Source organism: Schistocerca gregaria, chromosome 3, assembly GCF_023897955.1.
Source record: "Schistocerca gregaria isolate iqSchGreg1 chromosome 3, iqSchGreg1.2, whole genome shotgun sequence".
Classification (NCBI taxonomy): domain Eukaryota; kingdom Metazoa; phylum Arthropoda; class Insecta; order Orthoptera; family Acrididae; genus Schistocerca; species Schistocerca gregaria.
Window position 1 is genome coordinate 474,128,514 of NC_064922.1, and position 26,755 is coordinate 474,155,268.

The 26,755-nt window shown below is 43.8% G+C and overlaps 1 protein-coding gene across 2 annotated transcripts in view; it reads right to left on the minus strand.

Annotated features, from left to right (window-relative positions):
* The window catches only part of LOC126354997 (uncharacterized), a 304,832-nt gene that overhangs the window by 79,012 nt on the left and 199,065 nt on the right, over positions 1-26,755 (minus strand). For both annotated transcript variants that reach the window (XM_050005116.1, XM_050005115.1), the window contains one exon: positions 3,254-3,356. In XM_050005116.1, the coding sequence (XP_049861073.1) occupies positions 3,254-3,351 (98 nt within the window). In that variant the 5' untranslated portion in view covers positions 3,352-3,356. The remainder of the gene's footprint in view (positions 1-3,253; positions 3,357-26,755) is intronic.

A 26,755-nucleotide genomic window follows, 5' to 3' on the forward strand; every position in this document is an offset into this window, starting at 1 on the left:
AGCTAAATGATAAGGGATCTATCTTTCTATGTATTCGCATTACACTTGTCTACATTGAGATTCAATTGCCACTCCCTGCACCATGCGTCAATTCGCTGCAGATCCTCCTGCATTTCAGTACAATTTTTCAGTGTTGCAACCTCTCGATACACCACAGCATCATCTGCAAAAAGCCTCAGTGAACTTCCGATGTCATCCACCAGGTCATTTATGTATATTGTGAATAGCAACGGTCCTATGACACTCCCCTGCGGCACACCTGAAATCACTCTTACTTCGGAAGACTTCTCTCCATTGAGAATGACATGCTGCGTTCTGTTATCTAGAAACTCCTCAATCCAATCACACAATTGGTCTGATAGTCCATATGCTCTTACTTTGTTCATTAAACGACTGTGGGGAACTGTGTCAAACGCCTTGCGGAAGTCAAGAAACACGGCATCTACCTGTGAACCCGTGTCAATGGCCCTCTGAGTCTCGTGGACGAATAGCGCTAGCTGGGTTTCACACGACCGTATTTTTCGAAACCCATGCTGATTCCTACAGAGTAGATTTCTAGTCTCCAGAAAAGTCATTATACTCGAACATAATACGTGTTCCAAAATTCTACAACTGATCGACGTTAGAGATATAGGGCTATAGTTCTGCACATCTGTTCGACGTCCCTTCCTGAAAACGGGGATGACCTGTGCCCTTTTCCAATCCTTTGGAACGCTTCGCTCTTCTAGAGACCTACGGTACACCGCTGCAAGAAGGGGGGCAAGTTCCTTCGCGTACTCTGTGTAAAATCGAACTGGTATCCCATCAGGTCCAGTGGCCTTTTCTCTTTTGAGCGATTTTAATGGTTTCTCTATCACTCTGTCGTCTATTTCGATATCTACCATTTTGTCATCTGTGCGACAATCTAGAGAAGGAACTACAGTGCAGTCTTCCTCTGTGAAACAGCTTTGGAAGAAGACATTTAGTATTTCGGCCTTTAGTCTGTCATCCTCTGTTTCAGTACCATTTTGGTCACAGAGTGTCTGGACATTTTGTTTTGATCCACCTACCGCTTTGACATAAGACCAAAATTTCTTAGGATGTTCTGCCAAGTCAGTACATAGAACTTTACTTTCGAATTCATTGAACGCCTCTCGCATAGCCCTCCTCACACTACATTTCGCTTCGCGTAATTTTTGTTTGTCTGCAAGGCTTTGGCTATGTTTATGTTTGCTGTGAAGTTCCCTTTGCTTCCGCAGCAGTTTTCTAACTCGGTTGTTGTACCACGGTGGCTCTTTTCCATCTCTTACGATCTTGCTTGGCACATACTTATCTAACGCATATTGTACGATGGTTTTGAACTTTGTCCACTGATCCTCAACACTGTCTGTACTTGAGACAAAACTTTTGTGTTGAGCCATCAAGTAATCTGAAATATGCTTTTTGTCACTTTTGCTAAACAGAAAAATCTTCCTACCTTTTTTAATATTTCTATTTACGGCTGAAATCATCGATGCAGTAACCGCTCTATGATCGCTGATTCCCTGTTATGCGTTAACTGTTTCAAATAGTTCGGGTCTGTTAGTCACCAGAAGGTCTAATATGTTATCGCCACTGAGTCGGTTCTCTGTTTAACTGCTCAAGGTAGTTTTCAGATAAAGCACTTTAAAAAATTTCACTGGATTCTTTTTCCCTGCCGCCCGTTATGAACGTTTGAGTCTCCCAGTCTATATTCGGCAAATTAAAATCTCCACCCAGAACTATAACATGGTGGGGAAATCTACTCGAAATATTTTCCAAATTATTCTTCAGGTGCTCAGCCACAACAGCTGCTGAGCCCGGGGGCCTATAGAGACATCCAATTACCATGTCTGAGCGTACTTTAACCGTGACCTTCACCCAAATCATTTCACAATTCGGATCTCCGTCAATTTCCTTCGATACTATTGCACTTCTTATCGCTATAAACACGCCTCCCCCTTCACTGTCTAGCCTGTCTCTGCGGTATACATTCCAATCTGAGTTTAGGATTTCATTACTGTTTACGTCTGGTTTGAGCCAACTTTCTGTCCCTAGTACTATATGGGCGTTGTGACCGTTTATTAATGAGAGCAGTTCTGGGACCTTTCTATAGACGCTCCTGCAGTTTACTATTAGCACATTAATATTGTTATTCCCTGTTGCATTTTACCTACTCCTACCTTGCCGCGTCTCAGGAGGCGTCTTGTCGGGCCTAGGGAGGGAATTCTCTAACCTAAAAAAAACCCCATGTGCACTCCACACGTACTCCGCTACCGTTGTAGCCGCTTCCGGCGTGTAGTGCATGCCTGACCTATTCAGGGGGACCCTACATTTCTCCACCCGATAGCGGACGTCGAGAAATTTGCACCCCAGCTCTCCGCAGAATCGTCTGAGCCTCTGGTTTAAGCCTTCCACTCGGCTCCAAACCAGAGGACCGCGATCGGTTCTGGGAACGATACTACGAACAGTTAGTTGTGAGTCACATACTTCTTAGGAAACGGTATATTGTATTACAATAAATTTTATATTGTAAATATGTTTAACATTATGTTTAAAAGTGAAGAGTAACAAGCTTTATTCTCTTAACCTGTTAACCGTGGTCCTCAGCTGGACCAATCAAAGAGCATTTATACATTTATACTGCGAGCACATCTCCTGCCCTGTCCAGTTTTACTCTGACGAGCTCCTATGCAACGTATTCAAATGTTTCTAGCTGTATTCAGAAATTCGCCTGACTTTGTAATTTGTTTCCTTAGCATTTTACCTTGTTCGTTTTTTTCTTTCTAAACAGACAGTCTGATGACTTTGTATGCGAATGAAGCCGGTTATGACAACGGTTGCGCGACCTGAGACTGAAAAATAAAAGAATTTTATCCACGAGTCGGCCACTCTGATCTTAGTTGGTAGTATGCCTAATATATGTACCTCTTGTGATTGTTTTCCATTTATCTCCCATGTAGGGTGGACATTTTGATCTTAAAAATTGTGTAACAGTGCTTTGTTTTTTGTTTTCCTCGGGTGTAGCTACGTCTGTTGGAAACTTCCTCTAGTAGCAGACTTCTTACTTTCATTTGACAATTGAGATAATTGCTTCCTTCATGCTACTATTCAAAATTTTGTGCCCTTTTTATAGGTAACATTAGGATCGAGAACGAAAGCTATTGTTCTCGAAAGATTTCTCATACGGATTAGGAATATAAAGAATATAAAATAAGGGCAAGCAGCCTCGAGGTAAGACAGTAACGAAACTGACCTGCAGTCGACTCTCTTCTGCCCCTTTGCGCTCCCGATGGCCAGGCAGAGGGCGCACAGGGTGATCATCAGCAGGCTGAGCTGGTGTGTTTTCGTCATTGTACCTGCGGACATAGGCACTTATTAGCATCCCACAGAATGACACCGCAGACCGCGTGAGCGGAACGATCTTTACACATTGCTTATGACGTAACAGTGATTTTCTCTGCGGTCTGCCATACGATGTGCACCAGAATTATCATTTTTGCGGCTGAGATCTGTCAACAAGAGTAAAAAAAAAAAAACTGTGCTTCACGAGAATTTGGTCACGTGAATTAAGTGTACTTCTTGAATAGGGCTAAAGAATCTTCTATATTCACCAAGCGTATTAGAAACCAGCTACCATTTTTGTAGCATGTGAATTCTTTTTTTGCGATTTTTTTATTTATTTGCTTCGTAAATATGTTAGCATTTATATTTTTACACGTACAGCTCTCACCGAATCTAAGATCGTAATGCTGTATAATGTTCTGAAGATGAGGGTTGCGTCCACTTGAAATCGGTAACGGAAGACTATAAATGTCATTGCGCAAAAAAATAAAATAGAAAATATAGCAACAACAGGTTTCTGCATGCCATTATATTTATATAGAGGTGGAAGGGGATACAAAAATGAGAAAATACCAAAAACATAACAATTATTATGCCTAATACACGTTGGGAAAACCGTTGGCATTCTTCTCGAAATGGATAAATACAGGTCCAGAATGGTTTTAAAGAGAGTTTTATGATATATATGTCAGAGTTTTTATATAGGACAGACAGGGAGGACATTTAAGACCCACTTTTCTGAGCACTTGCTCAACAAAGACAGCGAGTATTCGTATGCTTCAAATTTTACAGAAAGTGTCAAAACGGAGAAACACACACCTCCTCTTCCATATTTTCTTAATATGGAAATTTTACATATAGGTTTAGAAGAATCTGAAATATAGAACATTACGACCTAAATTCAGAAGATTAAAAAACGGACACTATTTTGATTGCGTATCATACCTTATAAAATGTGAAAATTAGCCAGTTAGCTTTCAAATGAATTACATGCAGCTTCTTTACGTAACTTGGTTATATCTTTTACGTTTACATTTGTATACGTTCCTTGGCGCTAGCACAGCAGATACATAGATACGATTCAGTTACTGTAAACTGTTCACCAATGGTTAAAATAATCAGGCACATTCCGTACATTGCTGAATATACCATGGTATTATGCTTCTATGAAGAAGATATTGGCATCTGCTAAACCAATACTTATTACGTTTCTTTTACTTTTTACACTTCATATAAATGTGTAGCCAAGGGCCGGCCGGATTGGCCGTGCGGTTCTACGCGCCGAGTGACCGCTACGTCGCAGGTTCGAATCCTGCCTCGGGCATGGATGTGTGTGATGTCCTTAGGTTAGTTAGCTTTAATTAGTTAGTTAGCTTTAATTAGTAGCCAGATACCATGGCCCAACAAGCAGGCTAGGCTACCAACCACTGTAATTCATAAACGAGTTTTGCCAGTTAAATGAAATCCATTTTTATTAACCGACATCCTAGTTGCAGTTTTCATGTGAGATTGTAAAAGAATTTCATGTACAATCTATGGCTTAGTCAGGGCTGCTTTTTATGGCTCCCTGTTGCTTTTTCCGACAGTAACTTAGTTTTCCACATCCTCCTCCCGACACATTCGAAGCTCAGGCACTCCTTATTCATACCTAAGGTCGCTAAAGGACACTAATACAGCTAAGCTCTCTACTGAGGCATCCCGTTTGAAACTTGGTGACGTAAGATATGGTTCGTCATTATTATCTCGCTGACAAGAGAAAGAAATCTAATGACCTATAGTCCTTCACAATATTGTGACCAGGTGTCCCAAAGTTCGCCTCCATGTTTTATGGGGTGAGGGCAAGTAATTCACCCTGCGAATAGCGACGTTAAGCAGGGCAGTCCGATCGGAAAGGATCGGTCTCTCTGCCTCCTCCACAGGTTTTCACTGCCTTCCTTCCCTCCTCCTAAACATCTAGCTATAACAGCACAAACGCTACATACCATAACCTCCAATGAAAGTCATTCGCACGACACAGATTACTCCCGACACAATACGTCGAGGAAAGAGAAGGTATCCTACCTTAATGCTTCTGTATACCTCACGAAACCTGTGAAAGTTGGTCACAACGTTGTTCCGGCATGAACAAAGAACTACGTATCGGACGCTAGCTTAAACGTAAGTGATCATGTTATTTTCCAGGCGTGAGTATATCTCACTTCCACCAATGGCGAAGCTATTACAGTGCTATATCACGCCTGATAAGGTCTACGTACAAATTACTTTTAAATTACTTAACCACAACTTTTTTCCAACCCAAAAACGACGCAGCCGATGCTGCCTTAAACGAAAAAGATCATGTTTTCTCTAAGCGTGCCTGTACCTCGCTTTCATAAACGACGGTGCAGTTACAGTGTTATATCAGTCCTGATACGACTTACGTAGAAATAGCTATTAAATACACTCTAAGAAAAAAAAAATAGCGACGCACAACGAACGAATTATCGGAATGGGACGAAAATTGGTAGATATGATGTACATGTACAGACAAACAAATGATTGCTATTTGAAAATAATTGGATGATTCAGCCACGAGAAAGTGCTTCAGACCCTTGTACAAGCAATTATTCGGCTTGGCATTGTTTAATAGACTTGCTGGATGTCCTCCGAAGGGACATCGTGCCAAATTCTGTCCAATTGGCGCGTTACATAGTCAAAATTGCGACATGGTTGCAGGGCCTTCATCATGATTCTCCAGACGTTCTCAACAGGGCAGCGAACCGGCGACCTTAAAACCAAGGTAGGGTTTAGGAAGCATTAAGACAAGTGGTAGACAGCCTCGTCGTGTACGGTGGGCACTATCTTGCTGAAATGTAAACTCAGGATAGCTTGCCATGAATGCCAACAAAACTGGGCGTAGAATATCGTCGATGTATCGCTGTGACGTAAGGGTGTCGCGGCTGACAACCATACTATTGAATAAAATGGCACCCCCGACCATCAATCCAGGTTGTTGGGCCGTATGGCGGGTTGGGAAGGGAAACATAGGTACAAAGAGGGTAACGGCGAAGAAACCGTGGGTGACAGAAGAAATAATTCAGTTGGTCGATGAAAGTACAAAAATGTTCATGGAAATTCAGGAGTACAAAAATACAAGTCGCTGAGGAATCAAATGAATAGGAAAAGTGGGGAAGCTAAGACCAAATGGTTGCATGAAAAATGTGAAAAATCGAAAAAGAAATGATTGTCGGAAGGACTGACTTAGAATATAGGAAAGTCAAAACAACTTTCGGTGACATTAAAAGCAAGGGTGGTAACATTAAGAGTGCAACAGGAATTCCACAGTTAAATGCACAGGAGAGAACGGATAGGTGCAAAGAGTACACTGGAGGCCTGTATGAGGGGAAGATTTGTCTGATGTGACAGAAGGAGAAACAGGTGCCGATTTAGAATAGATGAGGGATCCAGTATCAGAATCAGAATAAGAGAGCTTCGTAGGACTTAGGATCAAATAAGGTGGAAGGGTTGGATAACATTCCATCAGAATTTATAAAATCACTGGGGGAAGTGGCAACATAATCGCTATTCATGTTGGTGTGTGGAATGTTTGAGTCAGACGATATACCATCTGACTTCCGAAAAAATATTATTCACACAATTCCGAAGACTGAAAGAGCTGACAAGAGCGAGAATTATCGCTCAATCAGCTCAACAGCTCGTGCATCCAAGTTGCTTACAAGAATAAAATACAAAAGAATGGAAAAGAAAAGTGAGAGTGTGTTAGATGTGATCGGTTTGGCTTTACGAAAGGTAAAGGCAGCAGAGAAGCAATTCTGACGTTGCAGTTGATAACTGAAGCAAAACCAAAGATAAATCAAGACACGTTCATAGGACTTGTCGACCTGGAAAAAGCCTTCGACAATGTAAAGTGGTGCAAGATGTTCGAAATTCTGAGAAAAATAAGGGTAACCTATAGGGAGAGACGTGTAATATACAATATGCACAAGAGCCAAGAGGGAATAATAAGTGTGGACTACCAAGAACGAAGTGCTCGAATTAATAATAGTGTATGACAGGGACGTAAACTTTCGCCCCTGCCGTTCAAACTGTACAGGTTCAGGAGTGAAATCAAAATTCAGTGTGAAAGGATATCAATGATACGATTCGCTGCTCAAATTGCTGTCTTGAGTGAAAGGGTACATAAATTACAGGATCTGCTGAATGGAATGAACAGTCTAATGAGTAGAGAACATGGATTGAGAGTAAATCGAAGAAAGTAATGAGAAGTAGCAGAAATGAGAGAAGCTTAACATCAGGATTGATGCTCACAAAGTAGATGAAGTTAAGGAATTCTGCCACATAGGCAACAAAATAACCAATGTCGGACGGAGCAAGGAGGACATCCAAAGCAGACTAGCACTGGCAAAAAGAGTATTCCTGCGCAAGACAAGTCTACTAGTATCAAACATAGGCCTTAACTTGAGAAAGAAATTTCTGAGAAGGTACGTTTGGAGCACTGCATTGTATGGATGTGAAACATGGACTGTTGGAAAACCAGAACAGAAGAGAATCGAAGCATTTGAGATATGGTGCTACAGACGAATGTTGAAAATTTGGCGGACTGACTCTGCGCAGAATCGGAGAGGAAAGGAATACGTTGGAAACACTGACAAGGAAAAAGGGACAATGTGGTAGGACATCTGTTAAGACATCAAGGTACTTCCATTTCACTAGAGGGAGCTGTAGAGCGCAAAAACTGTAGAGGATAACAGAGATTGGAGTGCATGCAGCGAGTAATTGAGTACGTAGGTTGCAAGTGCTCCTGTGAGACGAAGAGGTTGGCACAGGAGAGAAATTCGTGGCGGGCCGCATCAAACCAGTCAGAAGACTGATGACTCGAAGAAAAGAAAAACAAAAAAAGAAAGAGAATGGCGGGCGACAGTCAGGTTGGTATCCCACCGCTGTCTGGACCGCCTCCAGCCACCTCTTTGCTGGTCATCGGGGCTCAGTTCGAAACGGGACTCATCACTGAAGGCCATACTGTTCCAGTCTACGAGATTCAGGCCAAAGACGTATATGGAGACGCTCCAGGCATGGTTGGGATACCAGTGTGTATGTTGCCCACAGTATAATCCGAGAACTATGGAGTGGGGTTTGGGCCGTAATTTCTGTTCATAGCAGGACCCTTTTGGTAGCCATCCGTGGCACATTTACAGCACACTGGTACATCGATAATAGTCTACGCCCTGTTTCGTTACCTTTCGTTACAAACCATTACATTTCATCAAGATAATGCCCTCCAGCACACAGGGAGAGTTTCTGCTATTTGTCTTCGTGCTGTCAAATTCTACCTTGGTCTCCCCAATTGAGAACTTCTGGAGCATTCTGAGTAGGGCCCTGTGACTGTCTCGGGATTTTGACGATCTAAGGCGCGAGTTGGACAAAATTAAGACGATATTGCTCAGGAGGAAATCCATCAATACTATCAGTCAACGCCATGTCGAATGGCCGCTTGACTTCCCCAGTTTGTGAAGCTCTTTTCCTTCAATATATCATCCGCTTTTCTCTGAACTTGTAATAATTTCTTTGTATGTGGATTTACATCTAACGACTGTTCGGACAATTCCTTCGTGGTGCGTCTTAGATGTGATGTGATGTGATCTGCTGCTCTGATTCTACATTAACATAAAGGGCAGCACATCTCAGATGATGTAGCTGGTACATTTTGACCAGCAGGGTAACAGCTGAGACAGAATAATAAGCAGGGCTCCCACACCATGGAAAGACATTTACCAATAAATGTGTTGGTTAATTTCAACATTCTTGCGACTTTCCTCCCTTGTGTGAATGATAATACATTGCACATGGTAAATTTTTTGGAACGTCATTAGGAAGCCACGGCTTTCGTAAGTAGACTATCGTCCAGGTCGTTAGGATCGAACGTAGAGCCAAATGTTTGACAATGATGAGCTTTAGTTATTAGGAACAAATGCATCAATAACTATCTGACAAACGTAATATTAGAAAAGTCTGACGTGCATCAGATATGAACTGCTGGTGCATATTTATAGATATTTCTGTGGACGGAGTCTATCTCAGCAAATTTATTCTGGATGTGCGAGACCACGCCTTGTGTGACAAAACTACTGACTTTACTGCTGCCATTGCAGGCAGACTTCATCAGGGAGACTGCTTGTGTGTTTTCTAAGTCAACTATTAATTACATTCTCCCTACTGGGGGTGAACAGCTAGCTGCCCAACAGCCCCTCTTCAGCCTTTTGATTACATAGCTTTCAAACGCATTATAAAATCATTTAAGAGGTTAAAACAGTTGATTTCAGTACTAAGACAAGATGATGATGGTTAAATGTACAGTCTTTGCATTAAGAGGGTGATGTAACTGTGAACAGAAATTGGAATAGGGGAAGTATTGGAGAATGTAGCGAAAGATCCTGGAATATGTGTTTTAATAGGAACTGATACCGGGAAAGTATTGGTGAGAATGTTGGAAAGGGAAGCGGGGCGACTCTGTGGAAAAGAATAAATAAGCGGGATACAGGTGTTATATGAGTGGGATGCGAGGTAAGCAAGTAAAGGGTGAGTCAGGACCTTCATTTGGGATGGGGAGTATTTGTGCTCAATCTACAGTGGACACCGCAAGTTCCTGAAGAAGACCGCAGCACAGGGGTCGAAGCGGCGATCATTTGAAGAAAGATGACGCAACCTAACAACCCATAAGATTTTAACTTCTGTACTGGTTGTAGTTGGAAAAGGGATGAGTTCATTGTCTTGGAGGTGAAGACGATTGAAATTACTTTGGAAAAGAACATGGATGATACAATGGGTACCAAACGAATGGGACAGTGCACCTATTAAGACAGAGAGCTAACATTTGGGAGGATGGAGTTGCTCCTTCCGGCTATCCTGATTTGGTTTTCCTTGGTTTCCCTAAATCACTACCGAGCAAGGTGGTCCAGTGGTTAGCACACTGGACTTACATTCAGGAGGACGACGATTCACTCCCGCGACCGGCCATCCTGATTTAGGTTTTCCGTTATCTCCCTAAATCACATCAGGCAAATGCCAGGATGGTTCCTTTGACAGGACACGGCCGTCTTCCTTCCCCACCCTTCCCTCATCCGATGAGACCGGTGACGTTGGTCTTTTCCCTCAAATCAACCCAACCCAACCAAACCTAAATCACTTAGGCAGTTGCCAGGATTGATCGTTAATCAAGACCACTGTCGACCAGGTGTCCCACTCCCTTAGTTCAACTGTCCTATGCTCAAAGAGCACGTTAAGTATTCTGTGTATCGTATATATCGACGTATTCCTTTGTACTATGTTACCTTCACAATTTCTATATGCTTCCAAATCATGGAACGATGTTCTCTCTGCATTGCTTTCCGTATGTTACTTTCGGCCACTTGTATCCTGTATCAGTTTAGAAAGTTCCTACACCTCCTCAAACACAAGTAACACCTTTTTTTAGAATCTCCCAGACCTTGCTGAAAACTGACGAGAGATTAACGAATCGGTGGGAATCGGGTTCATTGGTTTCAGTAAGAGGAGAATTTTTGTGGTCTGCCAATGGGTCAGGATAACGATAGGAGAGACGTGTATGTGTGTACACAGCCTTGGATGTATGTGGCCAAAGGACTGTCGGGAATTATGAATGTGCCTTGGTGGCAGGAGGCGAAAACGTTTACACTACCTAGGCCCATTTCACACTTGTCCGGCGGGCGTCTGTAAGGCACTGTGTTCACGGCCGTGGTATGGTGAGCCTTTCGCATCTACACGGTATGGACTGTTGCCGTCAAAACGGCGCACAGCAGCCGTGAAACAGCCGGGCGCTCCCACTGGGGTGGACGGCTGCCGCGCAGTTAGCACGGTGACGGTTGGCGTAGGAGGGCTGAGTGAACCAAATTATGTATGTCAGGCACGGTACGGCACGGCAAGGTCTTATTCGAGGCAACAACAGCGTGTTAATCGGTTCATTCATTCTACTGTTGCTTCCATTTCTTTCTGTTATCGTAACTTCTTTTCGTAGCTCTACACGTGAATTGGGAAATGGATATTGAGCGATTACTTCTTTTAGTGGAAGAGGTCCAGTTTTGTGGGCAACCCTACAAAATTTCAGACAGAAAATACTGTCATCCATTATTCAGGAAACTGAGACGATTACTTCAAAACATGAACGATAAGGGAAAAAATGAATACGCCAAGTGAGTTGCTCAAACACTTAAAGATATTTTATTGTGCCATTTCCAAAACATTTTTACAGTAAATGGAGTTACAACAGTCCTTCCAAAAATTATGTTCCTCATTTTATTTGCTTAAATTCGCCCAAGTACCTGTCTCGCTGTCTTCACTATTTCAAGTCCGATTACCGATAATGTATTTTCAGTTTTACCGTCGTCTCTCTCAGGCACAGAGTTATGTGAGACGACACAAGCCTTCACAACGTCTACAGGAAAATCAAAATTCAAGGTTTTCGAAAAATTTTACATTTATTGTTCATTATACCGAAGCCACAATCTACATACCTTCGAGCTTTGGAAAGGCGGTAACTGAAAACTCGCTTAGCAGCTGTCAAAATGTTCACTCCATACGGTCGAAGGAGGTTTCTGTGTAATCCAAAAGCCTCTTTTTTGTGTAATCCAAAAGCCTCTTTTTTTAAATCATCAATATTCTGACTGGTTTAATCTGGCCCGCCCTGAATTCCTATCCTCCGCTAACCTCTTCATCTCACGAGTTGAACATGCACCCTATTCCTCAATTATTTGTTGGATGTATTCCAGTCTCTGTCTTCCATTTCAGTTTTTACTCTCCACAATTGCCTTACCACACGCGCTATCATCCTGTCCCTTTTTCTTGCCCGTGTTTTCCAAATATTCTTTTCTTTGGTGATACTGCGGAAAACCTCATTCCATATCTTATCAGTTCACCAAATTTTCAACATTCTTCTGTAGCACCACATCTCAAATGCTTCGACTCTGTTCTGCTCTGGTATTACCATTGTACTTGATTCACTGCCATACAAAGCTGTGCTCCAGAAATTCCCAGGAGTTCCTTCTTTGAATTGTTGTTGTTGTGCTCTTCAGTCCTGAGACTGGTTTGATGTATCTTCCATGCAACCCTATCCTGTGCAAGCTTCTTCATCTCCCAGTACCTACTGCAACCTACATCCTTCTGAATCTTCTTAGTGTATTCATCTCTTGGTCTCCCTCTACGATTTTTACCCTCCACACTGCCCTCCAATACCAAATTGGTAACCCCTTGATGCCTCAGAAAATGCCCTACCAAGCGATCCCTTCTTCTAGTCAAGTTGTGCCACAAACTTCTCTTCTCCCCAATTCTATTCAATACCTCCTCATTAGTTATGTGATCTACCCATCTAATCTTCAGAATTCCTCTGTAGCTCCATATTTCGAAAGCTACTATTCCCTTCTTGTGTAAACTATTTATCGTCCACGTTTCACTTCCATACATGGCTACACTCCATACAAATACTTTCAGAAACGACTTCCTGACACTTAAATCTATACTTGATGTTAACAAATTTGTCTTCTTCAGAAACGCTTTTCTTGCCATTGCCAGTCTACATTTTATATCCTCTCTACTTCGACCATCATCAGTTATTTTGCTCCCCAAATAGCAAAACTCCTTTATTACCTTAAGTCTCTCATTTTCCTAATCTAATTCCCTCAGCATCACCCGACTTAATTCGACTACATTCCATTATCCTCGTTTTGCTTTTGTTGACGTTCATCTTATATCCTCCTTTCAAGACACTGTCCATTCCGTTCAACTTCTCTTCCAAGTCCTTTGCTGTCTCTGACAGAATTACAATGTCATCGGAAAACCTCAAAGTTTTTATTTCTTCTCCATGGATTTTAATTCGTACTCCGAATTTTTCTTTTGTTTCCTTTACTGCTTGCTCAATATACAGATTGGATAACATTGGGGAGAGGCTACAACTCTATCACTCCCTTCCCGACCACTGCTTCCATTTCATGCCCCTCGACTCTTATAAGTGCCATCTGGTTACTGTAAAAATAGCCTTTCGCTCCCTTTATTTTACCCCTACCACCTTTAGAATTTGAAAGGGAGTATTCCAGTCAACTCTGTCAAAAGCTTTCTCTAAGTCTACAAATGCTATAAAGGTAGGTTTGCCTTTCCTTAATGTAGCTTCTAAGATACGTCCTAGGGTCAGTATTGCCTCACGAGTTCCAACATTTTACGGAATCCAAACTGATCTTCCCCGAGGTCGGCTTCTACAATTTTTTTCCATTCGCCTGTACATAATTGGCGTTAGTATTTTGCAGCCGTGACTTATTAAACTGATAGTTCGGTAATTTTCACATCTGTCAACACCTGCTTTTTTGGGATTGGAATTATTATATTCTTCTTGAAGTCTGAGGGTATTTCGCCTGTCTCATACATCTTGCTCACCAGATGGTAGAGTTTCGTCAGGACTGGCTCTTCCAAGACTGTCAGTAGTTCTAATGGAATGTTGTCTATTCCCGAGGCCTTGTTTCGACTCAGGTCTGTCAGTGCTCTGTCAAATTCTTCACGCATATTCTTCGAATTAAGGCCTATGTTTGATACCAGTGGAGTTCCCATGGTCAGGAATGTCTTTTTTGCCCGTACTAGTTTGCTTTTTATGTCCTCCTAGCACCGTCCATCGTAGATAATTTTGCTCTCTTCGTCTATTTCTTGATTACCAATTTTGATGTTAAGTTTCTCGCTATTCTCATTTTTGTAATATCATTCATGAAGTACTTTCGTATTCAAAATGAACCCTACTCCAGTTATAACGTTTGCTGCTGTTATTGATGGTACCCTATTTTCGTCTGACCTGAAATCCTTATCTTCTTTAGTTTTCACTTCACTAACACCTACTACATCTAGCTTGAGTCTCCACATTTTCATTTTCAGGTGATCCAGCTTTCTTACTGCGCCCAAACTTCTGACATTCATGCTCCGACTCGTAGGATATCGTCCCGTCGTTGATTACTCGATATTTTTCTCATGGTCAGCTCCCCCTTGTCAGTCCCGTGCCGGATATCCGAACGGGGGCTTGTCCGCAATCTTTTGTCCATAGAGAATCATCTGATACTTTTGTGATTTCAGGCCGCGCGTGCTGTATTTACACATTATGTGCATTTAATGTAGTGGTTTCCATTGCCTTCTGCATCCTCATGCCGTTGACCGTTGCTGATTCTTCTGCCTTGTAAGAGCAATTTTCCACACCAAGGCAAAAGAGCGCCTTGAACCTCTGTTTGCTCCTCTGTCCTGTTTGACAAGGTCGTTGGCAGAGCTAGGATGACCTCTTATGCTGGAAGTCTTCGTCTGCTATTGCTGATGATTTTTCTTCAAAATTTAAGCACTGGCTTGGTTCGAACCCGACACACAGAAAGTTTTGATCAGTAGTCAAAGGCCATGGGTTCACCAAGAGCGTCATTCCTCACGGAAAAATAATGTACCTTAGCGCCTGTTGTTGCAGGAAAACATTCATCTTTACGAATTCCCTGATATTTATTAATTAGTGATTTCCACATGGAATATACTTCGAATATGTAAGGGTGCTTCCCGTAACATACAATATCGAAATACACTCCTGGAAATTGAAATAAGAACACCGTGAATTCATTGTCCCAGGAAGGGGAAACTTTATTGACACATTCCTGGGGTCAGATACATCACATGATCACACTGACAGAACCACAGGCACATAGACACAGGAAACAGAGCATGCACAATGTCGGCACTAGTACAGTGTATATCCACCTTTCGCAGCAATGCAGGCTGCTATTCTCCCATGGAGACGATCGTAGAGATGCTGGATGTAGTCCTGTGGAACGGCTTGCCATGCCATTTCCACCTGGCGCCTCAGTTGGACCAGCGTTCGTGCTGGACGTGCAGACCGCGTGAGACGACGCTTCATCCAGTCCCAAACATGCTCAATGGGGGACAGATCCGGAGATCTTGCTGGCCAGGGTAGTTGATTTACACCTTCTAGAGCACGTTGGGTGGCACGGGATACATACAAACGTGCATTGTCCTGTTGGAACAGCAAGTTCCCTTGCCGGTCTAGGAATGGTAGAACGATAGGTTCGATGAGGGTTTGGATGTACCGTGCACTATTCAGTGTCCACTCGACGATCACCAGAGGTGTACGGCCAGTGTAGGAGATCGATCCCCACACCATGATGCCGGGTGTTGGCCCTGTGTGCCTCGGTCGTATGCAGTCCTGACTGTGGCGCTCACCTGCACGGCGCCAAACACGCATACGACCATCATTGGCACCAAGGCACAAGCGACTCTCATCGCTGAAGACGACACGTCTCCATTCGTCCCTCCATTTACGCCTGTCGCGACACCACTGGAGGCGGGCTGCACGATGTTGGGACGTGAGCGGAAGACGGCCTAACGGTGTGCGGGACTGTAGCCCAGCTTCATGGAGACGGTTGCGAATGGTCCTCGCCGATACCCCAGGAGCAACAGTGTCCCTAATTTGCTGGGAAGTGCGGTGCGGTCCCCTACGGCACTGCGTAGGATCCTACGGTCTTGGCGTGCATCCGTACGTCGATGCGGTCCGGTCCCAGGTCGACGGGCACGTGCACCTTCCGGCGACCACTGGCGACAACATCGATGTACTGTGGAGACCTCACGCCCCACGTGTTGAGCAATTCGGCGGTACGTCCACCCGGGCTCCCGCATGCCCACTATACGCCCTCGCTCAAAGTCCGTCAACTGCACATACGGTTCACGTCCACGCTGTCGCGGCATGCTACGAGTGTTAAAGACTGCGATGGAGCTCCGTATGCCACGGCAAACTGGCTGACACTGACGGCGTCGGTGCACAAATGCTGCGCAGCTAGCGCCATTCGACGGCCAACACCGCGGTTCCTGGTGTGTCCGCTGTGCCGTGCGTGTGATCATTGCTTGTACAGCCCTCTCGCAGTGTCCGGAGCAAGTATGGTGGGTCTGACACACCGGTGTCAATGTGTTCTTTTTTCCATTTCCAGGAGTGTATATGGACCGGTAATATGAATCTGCCACCGCCATGAACACTACGGACTAGTATCCTTTGTAGCTGAAATACATCGAATTGATAGGTTCAAAAATCGAGTATGTTTTGCATCAACAAGTCCAATGAAGTGTGGAAAATTTGCTGTCTGGAAGAAATTATGAGCATTTGTTTGCCACTGGGCTTTGGCAAATTGGAAAAGAATGACATGAAGAGACATCAATGATAAAAGCCACTGTATTTGTAAAAAATATTTATTTCTGGAAGATAAAGCATAACAATGGTTGCGACACATAAGTCCCACGTTCAGGTTCGTACTAAAATGTGAGTCCACGAAGGATGCATAACTGAGGTTCAGTAGTGCTTACCTAGTACATGGCATGCAACAGAATATCCTCTTCAATCCTACGTCTGCTACAAAGCCTCTGGCAGAGAGAAACCTATGTAAAATGAAGGGAGCTACCGTGCCGTGCAGTGCGCAACAGCAGCCGGATAAAAATGTGAAACGGCCGCGGCGACAAGCCGAGTAGACGGCGCCGTCTTGACGGCTGCCTGACAAGTGTGAAATTGGCCTTTGGTTGTTAGGGACAGGTTGATTGTTGTGGAAGACTGGGTGGTGTGGCCGGTAAGTGGTTGGTAAGCTACTCACTCCTCACTTGAGTTTAAGGGCACTGCTGTATTTAGTACACGTCCACCGCCAAACCTGGTGTCTGCCTGCATTCAATGGATTGCGGCGTGTAGTGGTAGTGCGTCCCGGCCATAGGTGCGGAGGGAAGAGCGCTAGAGTTAGCGGATATGTGAAGACGCGGACAATATGATGCGGCGGTTCTTCCTGGGTGCTCTACATCTCATTCCTTGCTGCCATAGGTTTCATTATGGTAGTCTCTCTAAAGCTATTTACCCTGAAAGTGGTTCGTAACTTGCGAAGATCACTCTACACGCTGTCAGTATCGCTATTCGGTGTGCTCTCGTTATTAATGTTCTTCTGTTTACATTGATGATGAGACACGGCGGTCAGTATGTGTACGTACTTGTTCATTTTCTGAACTTTTTGCCCGAGTTTCCCGTCACGTGTCCTACACACTTTCAAGTTCCGAAAGAGGTAGTACTTTCGAATGCCACCGGAACATGTGTTTCGTGTTATTGGTTCAGTCACCGACACGCGACTTGTTTCAATCCGACGGGAGAAATTCGTGGGAGAGAAAGTGAGGGCTCACATTGCATTTGCTTTAGTGTTACAGAAAGAACTCTGTCAATGCCATAGGGCATCACAATTTTGTTTTGGAAAAATATTATAAAATGCTTGCTAATAGCGTTTGTGAATATTTACACACTAATTTGAAATACTCGAAGGAGTTGCTTGCAGCAAAAAATCGCGAAGTTCGCCTAATAGCTTATCGACTAGAATTGCCTACCTCATTGTCGTATTTTGATTTTCTGTTTCTCATATTAACATTAATAAATAGTTCTTGGGTGTTGTGGACGTTTTAGAACACTGCAACTGTTGGAGCGGAAGGTAATTTATATTGAATGAGCTGCAACCAGTTGCTTTAAAGGCACTTAGTTTCTCATGATGACATTTCAAGATGCATGGCATCCCTCCCTCAGATGTGCACTTTTATTTAGGTGCAGCGAACACTGTTTCTTTACTAACGGCGTTGCAAAATTTGGCAGCTAAAGTTTTAAGACAGCTACTGTAAAAGGTCGTAAGTAAAGAAACAATGTCCAAAATGCGTCAAATGGCGTGAACATAAAATGAATGTGCCCTCAAAAAAAGCATGTTTTAAGGCATAATTTGCAAGCGTCGAGTCTCTGGAAAGGGATGCCACTCATATGGTACGTTGCCCCATAAACCTTAACGTCACTCATGCTATAGGTTTAACTTTTGTGCTAGGAGTGGGACACGAGACGTGGCGGCCTGCGAGATTAAAAAAGTACGTGTACTAGGCCTGCGGGCCGCTATAGATTGCGAATGTGTGTGGACTTAGATGCTGGTTAAATCTACGAAATTTGTTCCTCCGTGTAGCAATATGAAGACTGTGTCATTTACATTCGGAACAAGCATTTCGGTACATGGAATCGGAGAGCAGTGCCGTCTCTCCGACAGTTTCCGTGAATGGATCAGCCGCTATTATCTAGAGGGAGTGGGGAGGAGGGGGTATAGGGAGGAGACCAATACCACGCCTTCCGTCTGTTCATAAAATTTGTCTCTCCACTTTCAAGTAAGCGGTCGTCATGTTACAAGTACACGATGTAAGGCGCTACTGTAAAATATTCACAATATTCTCTGGTATGTCGATTAAAAAGGATTTGACATTAAAACCAAAGACTACTGAAACTCAGTATTAAACCTATGGGCGATACGGTTGGGGCTTATAAGTGGTCCATGAAATGTACAGTCCCGAACATACGACTCTGTCTGTTTTATGTTACAGATGTCTTAATTTGCTCGTGAAGCTATGTAGGCGAATTAATGCCATCAACTATCGCTGTTCTTCTTTGTTCTTTCTGGTGCAGTCACAGCTTGAAGCATGACCCTGTTTGCTGTCTCACATTGTACTCATGATTCTCCATTAGAGCTTACTTCTTTCTAATCGTCTTGGCAATAGGGGAGGTCATTAATGAGGGACATACAGTCATTTTCTAATAATATACGTACAAATCAGTAACTACAAACAACGAATAGCTGCCCACATGAACGCTATCTTCAGTGGCAGCCAAAACATGAATAACATGTAAGGCATTCTCACACCCAGGACAGTTTTGTAGAAATTGGGTTAATTAGTTCGAATACATGTGGTGGAAGCAATTTGGACCAAGGGATTTGGCCAGTAAGAGACGGAAAGGTGCTGATATACAATTCTTGATAACAAGACCGTTTTCCAGTGTAGCTCCTCACGAGGAAAAGTCACGTGATAGTGTTCCAAGTATCGAAAGATTAATTCAGTCTCACTCCTATTCCAGAATAGTATGTCCACTATCATTCTTCTAGGTAACTTGGGAAAGTTACATATCCATTAACCCTTTCAGCAATTCTTATATCTTTCTGCACGTCTCTTCGAAAAATTGTGTTTCTACACTTCTAACGGTACGTCAACTATTTTAATGTTTATGGCATCTCTGAATAACCAGTCCTTGAATCACACAGTGCCTTTACCAATTTGCACGACTGTTTTTCACTGACAGTGTTGCGTTGTCTACAGTTAAATTCGTTAGCGCACTGTTAAAGTTAGAGAGTAACATTACTACCCTGTTTCTTCTGCATCACACCTTTCTTCTATTCCAACAACCTACCTGTCACGTCTTACCCTTTACGTAGACTTTGAATGTCGTGTTTCCAATGTTATTCTTTTTCCTCGGCATTTGAAGTAACGTCTTCATTTATGATATTAACACAATTGCCTGTTACATAGTTCTTGTTGCAGTGTCTGTTCGTCATGTTACCACGTACCAATCCACTAGCCTGTGTCTTGCTTTTTGTTTCTTTGCATTTTGCGTTGATTTCATTTCTAATTGAACTACTGACTGCTTCTTTTCGCAACCCCTTGCGAAGAGTGGGAATACTTTGCATACACGAAGACAGAACATAACACATTTAATATTCGAGTAGTGAACGTAGGCCGTAATTTACATAGATACAGCAACGACGACTTGCAAGAGCAGTTGAACGGAATGGACAGTGTCTTGAAAGGAGGATATAAGATGAACATCAACAAAAGCAAAACGAGGATAATGGAATGTAGTCGAATTAAGTCGGGTGATGCTGAGGGAATTAGATTAGGAAATGAGACACTTAAAGTAGTAAAGGAGTTTTGCTATTTGGGGAGCAAAATAACTGATGATGGTCGAAGTAGAGAGGATATAAAATGTAGACTGGCAATGGCAAGGAAAGCGTTTCTGAAGCAGAGATATTTGTTAACAGCGAGTATAGATTTAAGTGTCAGGAAGTCAATTCTGAAAGTATTTGTATGGAGTGTAGCCATGTATGGAAGTGAAACATGGACGATAAATAGTTTGGACAAGAAGAGAATAGAAGCTTTCGAACTGTAGTGCTATAGAAGAATGCTGAAGATTAGATGGGTAGATCACATAACTAATGAGGAGGTATTGAATAGTTTTGGGGAGAAGAGAAATTTATGGAACAACTTGACTAGTAGAAGGGATCGCTTGGTACGACATGTTCTGAGGCATCAACGGATCACCAATTTGGTATTGGAGGGCAGCGTGGAGGGTAAAAATCGTAGAGGGAGACCAAGAGGTGAATACACCCAGCAGATTCAGAAGGATGTAGGTTGCAGTAGGTACTGGGAGATGAAGAAGCTTGCACAGGATAGAGTAGCATGGAGAGCTGCATCAAACCAGTCTCAGGACTGAAGACCACAACAACAACAACAACAACAACAACAACGATCCTGTTTTTTGACCACAAACTTGATAAGAGAAAAGCAGCTGAAAATTTAATGCAATTGCAAAATAGTCACCATGACAACCTACTGGTATCAGTCGCTTTATTTAATTAAAACTGTGTGCGTACATAAGGAATATTTTATAAAAAGTAAAAACAATTACCGAGTAGTTAGAAAATTTTCCACCAGAGTACAGTATACTCGTAAGAGGTTCTCTTACGTGTTTTTTGTGTTTGTTGTTCGTGTGCTTTTCTTATAACGCCACAGAAGGAGGGATTAGAGCGACAGAAGACTGACGCATGAGAACGATTTAGAGATGACTCGCGAGACTGTCGATATAACGGATAGAGGTCCTGTTATCTTAAGTGGTAATTTGATTATTATTTTCAGCGAAAATAGTCCAACGATCGACAAAACACTAGAATAATGATTTTATCGTTTTTCAATGTAAAGCATTACAATGTCGAAACTGAAGAAATAGTGTATATTGGCCTATATATATATATATGTATGTATATGTATATATATATGTATATAAAACTCCTATTACCTTTTACTTAAATACAAGTGTTGGTCCTATCAGATGGTGTATGCCAATATCTTAAAAATGTATCGCCTACAGTAATGAGACAAGGTGTCCGCGGAAGATGCATATGCTAACAGTGATAGATCCCAGATTGGTCAGAAAACTGCAGCGAGTACTACAGTCGAGATGGCGTAAGCAGATCCCTGACAGCTCGTAGCGCTGTTGCCAGATTTAAACTGCGAAGCTCAAATGGCTGTAGGCGAAAACAGTAGCCGTCTACAGACTTGTGACAACAATGAGGCGTTGGCATAGGGACGTAAATAAACTCGCGTTCCGTTATTGGTTGAGGTAGCCCCGTGAAGCTGCAGCACCCAGCCCACTAGAAGTGTCAGGGATCAATTTACGCCTACTCAACTACAGCAGCGCTGATACGCTCGTACACGCAGCTTCCGTGAACAGTCGGGATATGCCCAGCGGCACTCAGGTCAGGAACGCAACGCTTTATTCGGCCCATGCACAATGGGGCTGTCATCGATGATCGTCTGAAAAGCAGGCCGGCCAGTATGGAGAAAGCTGTGCCGACGGCGAGTATCTGCACGCCTGTCCACGTTCACAAGGCGAACCGCCTACGCACTGTTCAGCAGCAGCCATCGACACTACTACTAGCTTCAAGTTTCCATTCAAGTATCCTGAATATACACAATGGCCAATAAAGCCAGTATCACAAGTTACACCTATCCGTATACAAGTGTGCGCTATCGACCCAGGCGTACAAGTTTGCAAGTGCCAACTTTTTTCTTAGCCCGGTTACACGGTAAGCGTAAAGTGTAAGCCTGCACCGACACCCCACAGAACTGCAGGTTTGTGTACGTCTTTTACGTCGCTGAGTGTCAAAGTTGATATTTTTACACACATCAAAAAAAGTTTTGCATCATCCTGGTTCCCAAAACTCCTCGGGATAGGCGTTGACTGTGGATATTGTATCACAGACACAGTCCCTCTGACAGTTCAGAAATGTCACTAAACCCACCCAAAAGATGTAAACAACCATGCATGAGCAGCGCCTATTGGATGGAGGGGGTACGACAGCCGAGCAGTTCCAGTCATTCCACAAGGAAGGAGGTGCATGGTTCGTGTTGTCTGTGGTTCAACCGTGCCTAGACGGTCAATAGCGCGGTTCGATGGCGTTCGTATTTTTACTTCGTGTCAGGAAGGACTCTCAACAAGGAAATGTCCAGGCGTCTCGGAGTGAACCAAAGCGATGTTGTTCGGACATAGAAGAGATACAGAGTGACAGGAACTGTCCATGAGACGCCTCGCTCAGGCCACCAAAGAGCTACTATTGTAGTGGATGACCGCTACCTACGGATTATGGGTCGAAGGAACCCTGATAGCAACACCACCATGTTGAATAATGCTTTTCGTGCAGCCACTGGACGTCGTCTTATGACTCAAACTGTGCTCAATAGGCTGCATGATGAGCAACTTCACTCCCGACGTCCATGGCGAGATCTATCTTTGCAACCACGACACCATGCAGCGCGGTACAGATGGGCCCGACAACAAGCCGAAAGCACCGCTCAGGATTGGCATCACGTTTTCTTCACCAATGAGTGTTGCATATGCCTTCAACCAGACAACCCGGTCAGGCTGAACGCCTTAGACACACTGTCCAGCGAGTGCAGCAAGGTGGAGGTGCCGTGCTGTTTTGGGGTGGCATTATGTGGGGCCGACTTACGTCGCTGGTGGTTATGGAAAGCGCCGTAACGGCTGTACGATAAGTGAATGCTATCCTCCGACCGATAGTACAACCATGTCGACAGTATATTGGCGAGGCATTCGTTTTCATGGACGACAATTCGCACCCCCATCGTGCACATCTTGCGAATGAATTCCTTCAGGACATCGTTCGACTAGACAGGCCAGCATGTTCTCCAGACATGAACCCTATCGAACATGCCTGGGATGGAGTGGAAAGCGCCTACCTACCAACCACTCTCAGGGATCTACAACAAATCGCCGTTGAGGAGTGGGACAATCTGGACCAACAGTGCCTTGATAAACTTGTGGCTAGTATGCCACGACAAATACAGGCATGCATCAATGCAAGAGGACATGCTACTGGGTATTAGAGGTACCGGCGTGTACAGCAATCTGGACCACCATCTCTGAAAGTGTCGCTGTATGGTGGTACAACATGCAATGTGTGGTTTCCATGAGCAATAAAAAGGACGGAAATGATGTTTATGTTGATCTCCTTTTCAATTTTCTGTACAGGTTCTGGAACTCTCGGAACGGAGGTGATGCAAAACTGTTTTTGTTGCCTGTATGAAGCTGTTGTCTGCTTATATTGAAGCCTCTGAGAGCTCTAGGTTCTTCTTTCGTAAGCAGTTGTTGTGTCCTGCGCAGCTAAAATGACATTACACTACTGGCCATTAAAATTGCTACACCACGAAGGTGACGTGCTACAGACGCGAAATTTAACTGACAGGAGGAAGATGCTGTAATAATCAAATGATTAGCTTTTCAGAGCACTCACACAACGTTGACGCCAGTGGGGACACCTACAACGTGCTCACATGAGGAAAGTTCCAGCCGATTTCTCATACATAAACAGCAGTTGACCGGCGTTGTCTGGTGAAACGTCGTTGTGATGCCTCGTGTAAGGAGGAGAAATGCGTACCATCACGTTTCCGACTTTGATGAAGGTCGGATTGTAGCCTATTGCGATTGCGGTTTATCGTATCACGACATTGCTGCTCGCGTTGGTCGAGATTCAATGACTGTTAGCGGAATATGGAATCGGTGGGTTCAGGAGCGTAATACGGAACGCCGTGCTGGATCCCAACGGCCTCGTATCACTAGCAGTCGAGATCACAGGCATCTTATCCTTATGGCTGTAACGGATCGTGCAGCCACGTTTCGATCCCCGAGTCAACAGATGGAGACGTTTTCAAGACAACAACCATCTACACGAACAGTTCGGCGACGTTTGCAGCTGCATGGACTATCAGCTCGGAGACCATGGCTGCGGTTACCCTTGACGCTGCATCACATACAGGAGCGCGTGCGATGGTGTACTCAACGACGAACCTGGGTGCACGAATGGCAAAACGTCATTTTTTCGGATGAATCCAGGTTCTGTTTACAGCATCTTTATGGTCCCATCCGTGTTTGGCCACATCGCTGTGAACGCACATTGGAAGCGTGTATTCGTCATCGCCATACTGGCGTATCACCCGGCGTTATGGTATGGGGTGCCATTGGTTACACGTCTGGTCACCTCTTGTTCGCATTGACGGCACTTTGAACAATGTTACGACTCGCGGCTCTACCCTTAATTCGATCCCTGCGAAACCGTACATTTCAGCAGGATAATGCACGACCGCATGTTGCAGGTCCTGTACGGGCCTTTCTGGATGCAGAAAATCTTAGACTGCTGCCCTGGCCAGCACATTCTCCAGATCTCTCGCCAACTGAAAACGTCTGGTCAATGGTGGCCGAGGAACTGGCTCGTCACAATACGGCAGTCACTACTCTTGATGAACTGTGGTATCGTGTTGAAGCTGCATGGGCTGCTGTACCTGTACACGCCATCCACGCTCTGTTTAACTCAATGCCCAGCCGTATCAAGGCCGTTATTACGGCCAGAGGTGGTTGTTCTGGGTACTGATTTCTCAGGATCTATGCACCCAATTGCATGAAAATGTAATCACATGTCAATTCTAGTATAATATATTTGTCCAATGAATACCCGTTTATCATCTGCATTTCTTCTTGGTGTAGCAATTTTAATGGCCAATATTGTACTTTGTGATTATACAGAATTATGAACTAAAATGTCTGTTTCATTCGACGGTGTTACATCAGATTAATATCTATGTTTACTTTTCACAGCATTTTCGACGTGAGGACGCAGTTCTCTACGAGTCATTTGCTGTGACAGTGTTCGCCTTATTCGTTAGGAGAAGGGCAGAATGACGACGAAATGCCAGGAGTACGAATTGGGTTGTACCCTTGTTGGCTGGCTGCCAATGAAGGAGTTGAGGTCCAAGATACACAGGAATTAGGATCTTTGTTTTGACAAATAGGTGTCGATCGCACACGACGGGATTCGCGCAAGTGACACAGTAATGAGGAAAGCTATTTTACAACAGTGCGACCGCATAGATACAAAATGACTTTTACAATCCTCATTGGTCACGGCCAGCACAACTGCTCTGACTCTTGTGGTTATTTTCTGAACACTATCCTTCCCTGTGTGGTGAAATAATACAATAGATGAAATCAAATCAAACACGTGCGATACTTTCACTAATTAAGGTGATGCATACACACATTGCAAGTAAAATTATCTGATGTAAAACATACACCAAGGTGACGAAAGTCATGGGATACCTCCTAATATCGTGTCGGAGCCCCTTATTCCCGACGTAGTGCAGCAAGGCGACGTGGCATGACTCAACAAGTCGTTGGAAGTTCACTGTAGCCGCCAATAACTGCCAAAGTGTTGCCGGTGCAGGATGTTGTAAACGAACTGATCTCTCGATTATCCCATAAATGTTCAATGAGATTCATGTCGGTCGATCTGGATGGCTAAATCATTCGTTCAAATTGTCCAGAATTTCTTCAGACCAATAGCGAAGAATTGTGGCCAGGTGGCAAGGTGCATTGCCATTCATAAAAATTCCATCGTTCTTTGGGAAGTCAATCGATGGCTCCAAATGGTGTCCAAGCAGCCGAACATAAAATACTTATAGTTAGTTGGACCGGAGAATGCAGTATACTCCATGTAAACATAATCCACATCATTATGGACCCAGCACTAGATTTCACAGTGCCTTGTTGTCAACCTGGGTCGATGGCTTCGTGGGAGCTGCGCCACACTTGAACCCTGCCGTCAGCTCTTACCAACAGGAATCGGGACTCATCTGACTAGGTCACGATTTTCCAGTCGTCTATGGTCCAACAGGTACAGCAGAGGCGCTGCAGGCTATGGCGCGCGGTTACCAAAGACATTTGCATCGGACGTCTACTGCCACAGCCCATTCACGCAAAATTTCGCTGCGATTACCTAGCGGATACGTTCGTCGTACGTCCCATATTGATTTCTGTGGTTATTTCATACAGTGTTGCTTGTCTGCTGGCAATTCCAAGTCTACGCAAACGCCGCTGCTCTCGGTCGTTAAGTGAAGGTCGTCGGCTACACTGACGGCCGTGGTGAGAGGTAATGCCTGAAATTTGGTATTCTCGGCACACTCTTTATACTGTGGACCTCGGTACTGAATTTATGAAATGGACTGTCCCATGCATCTAACCCCAACGGCTATTACGCGTTCAAAATCAGTTAATTCCCATCGTGCGGTCATAATTACTTCGGAAACCTTTTCATATGAATTAACTGAGTACAAATGACAACTCCGCTGATGTAGTGCTCTTTTATTCCTTGTGTATGTGATACTACCT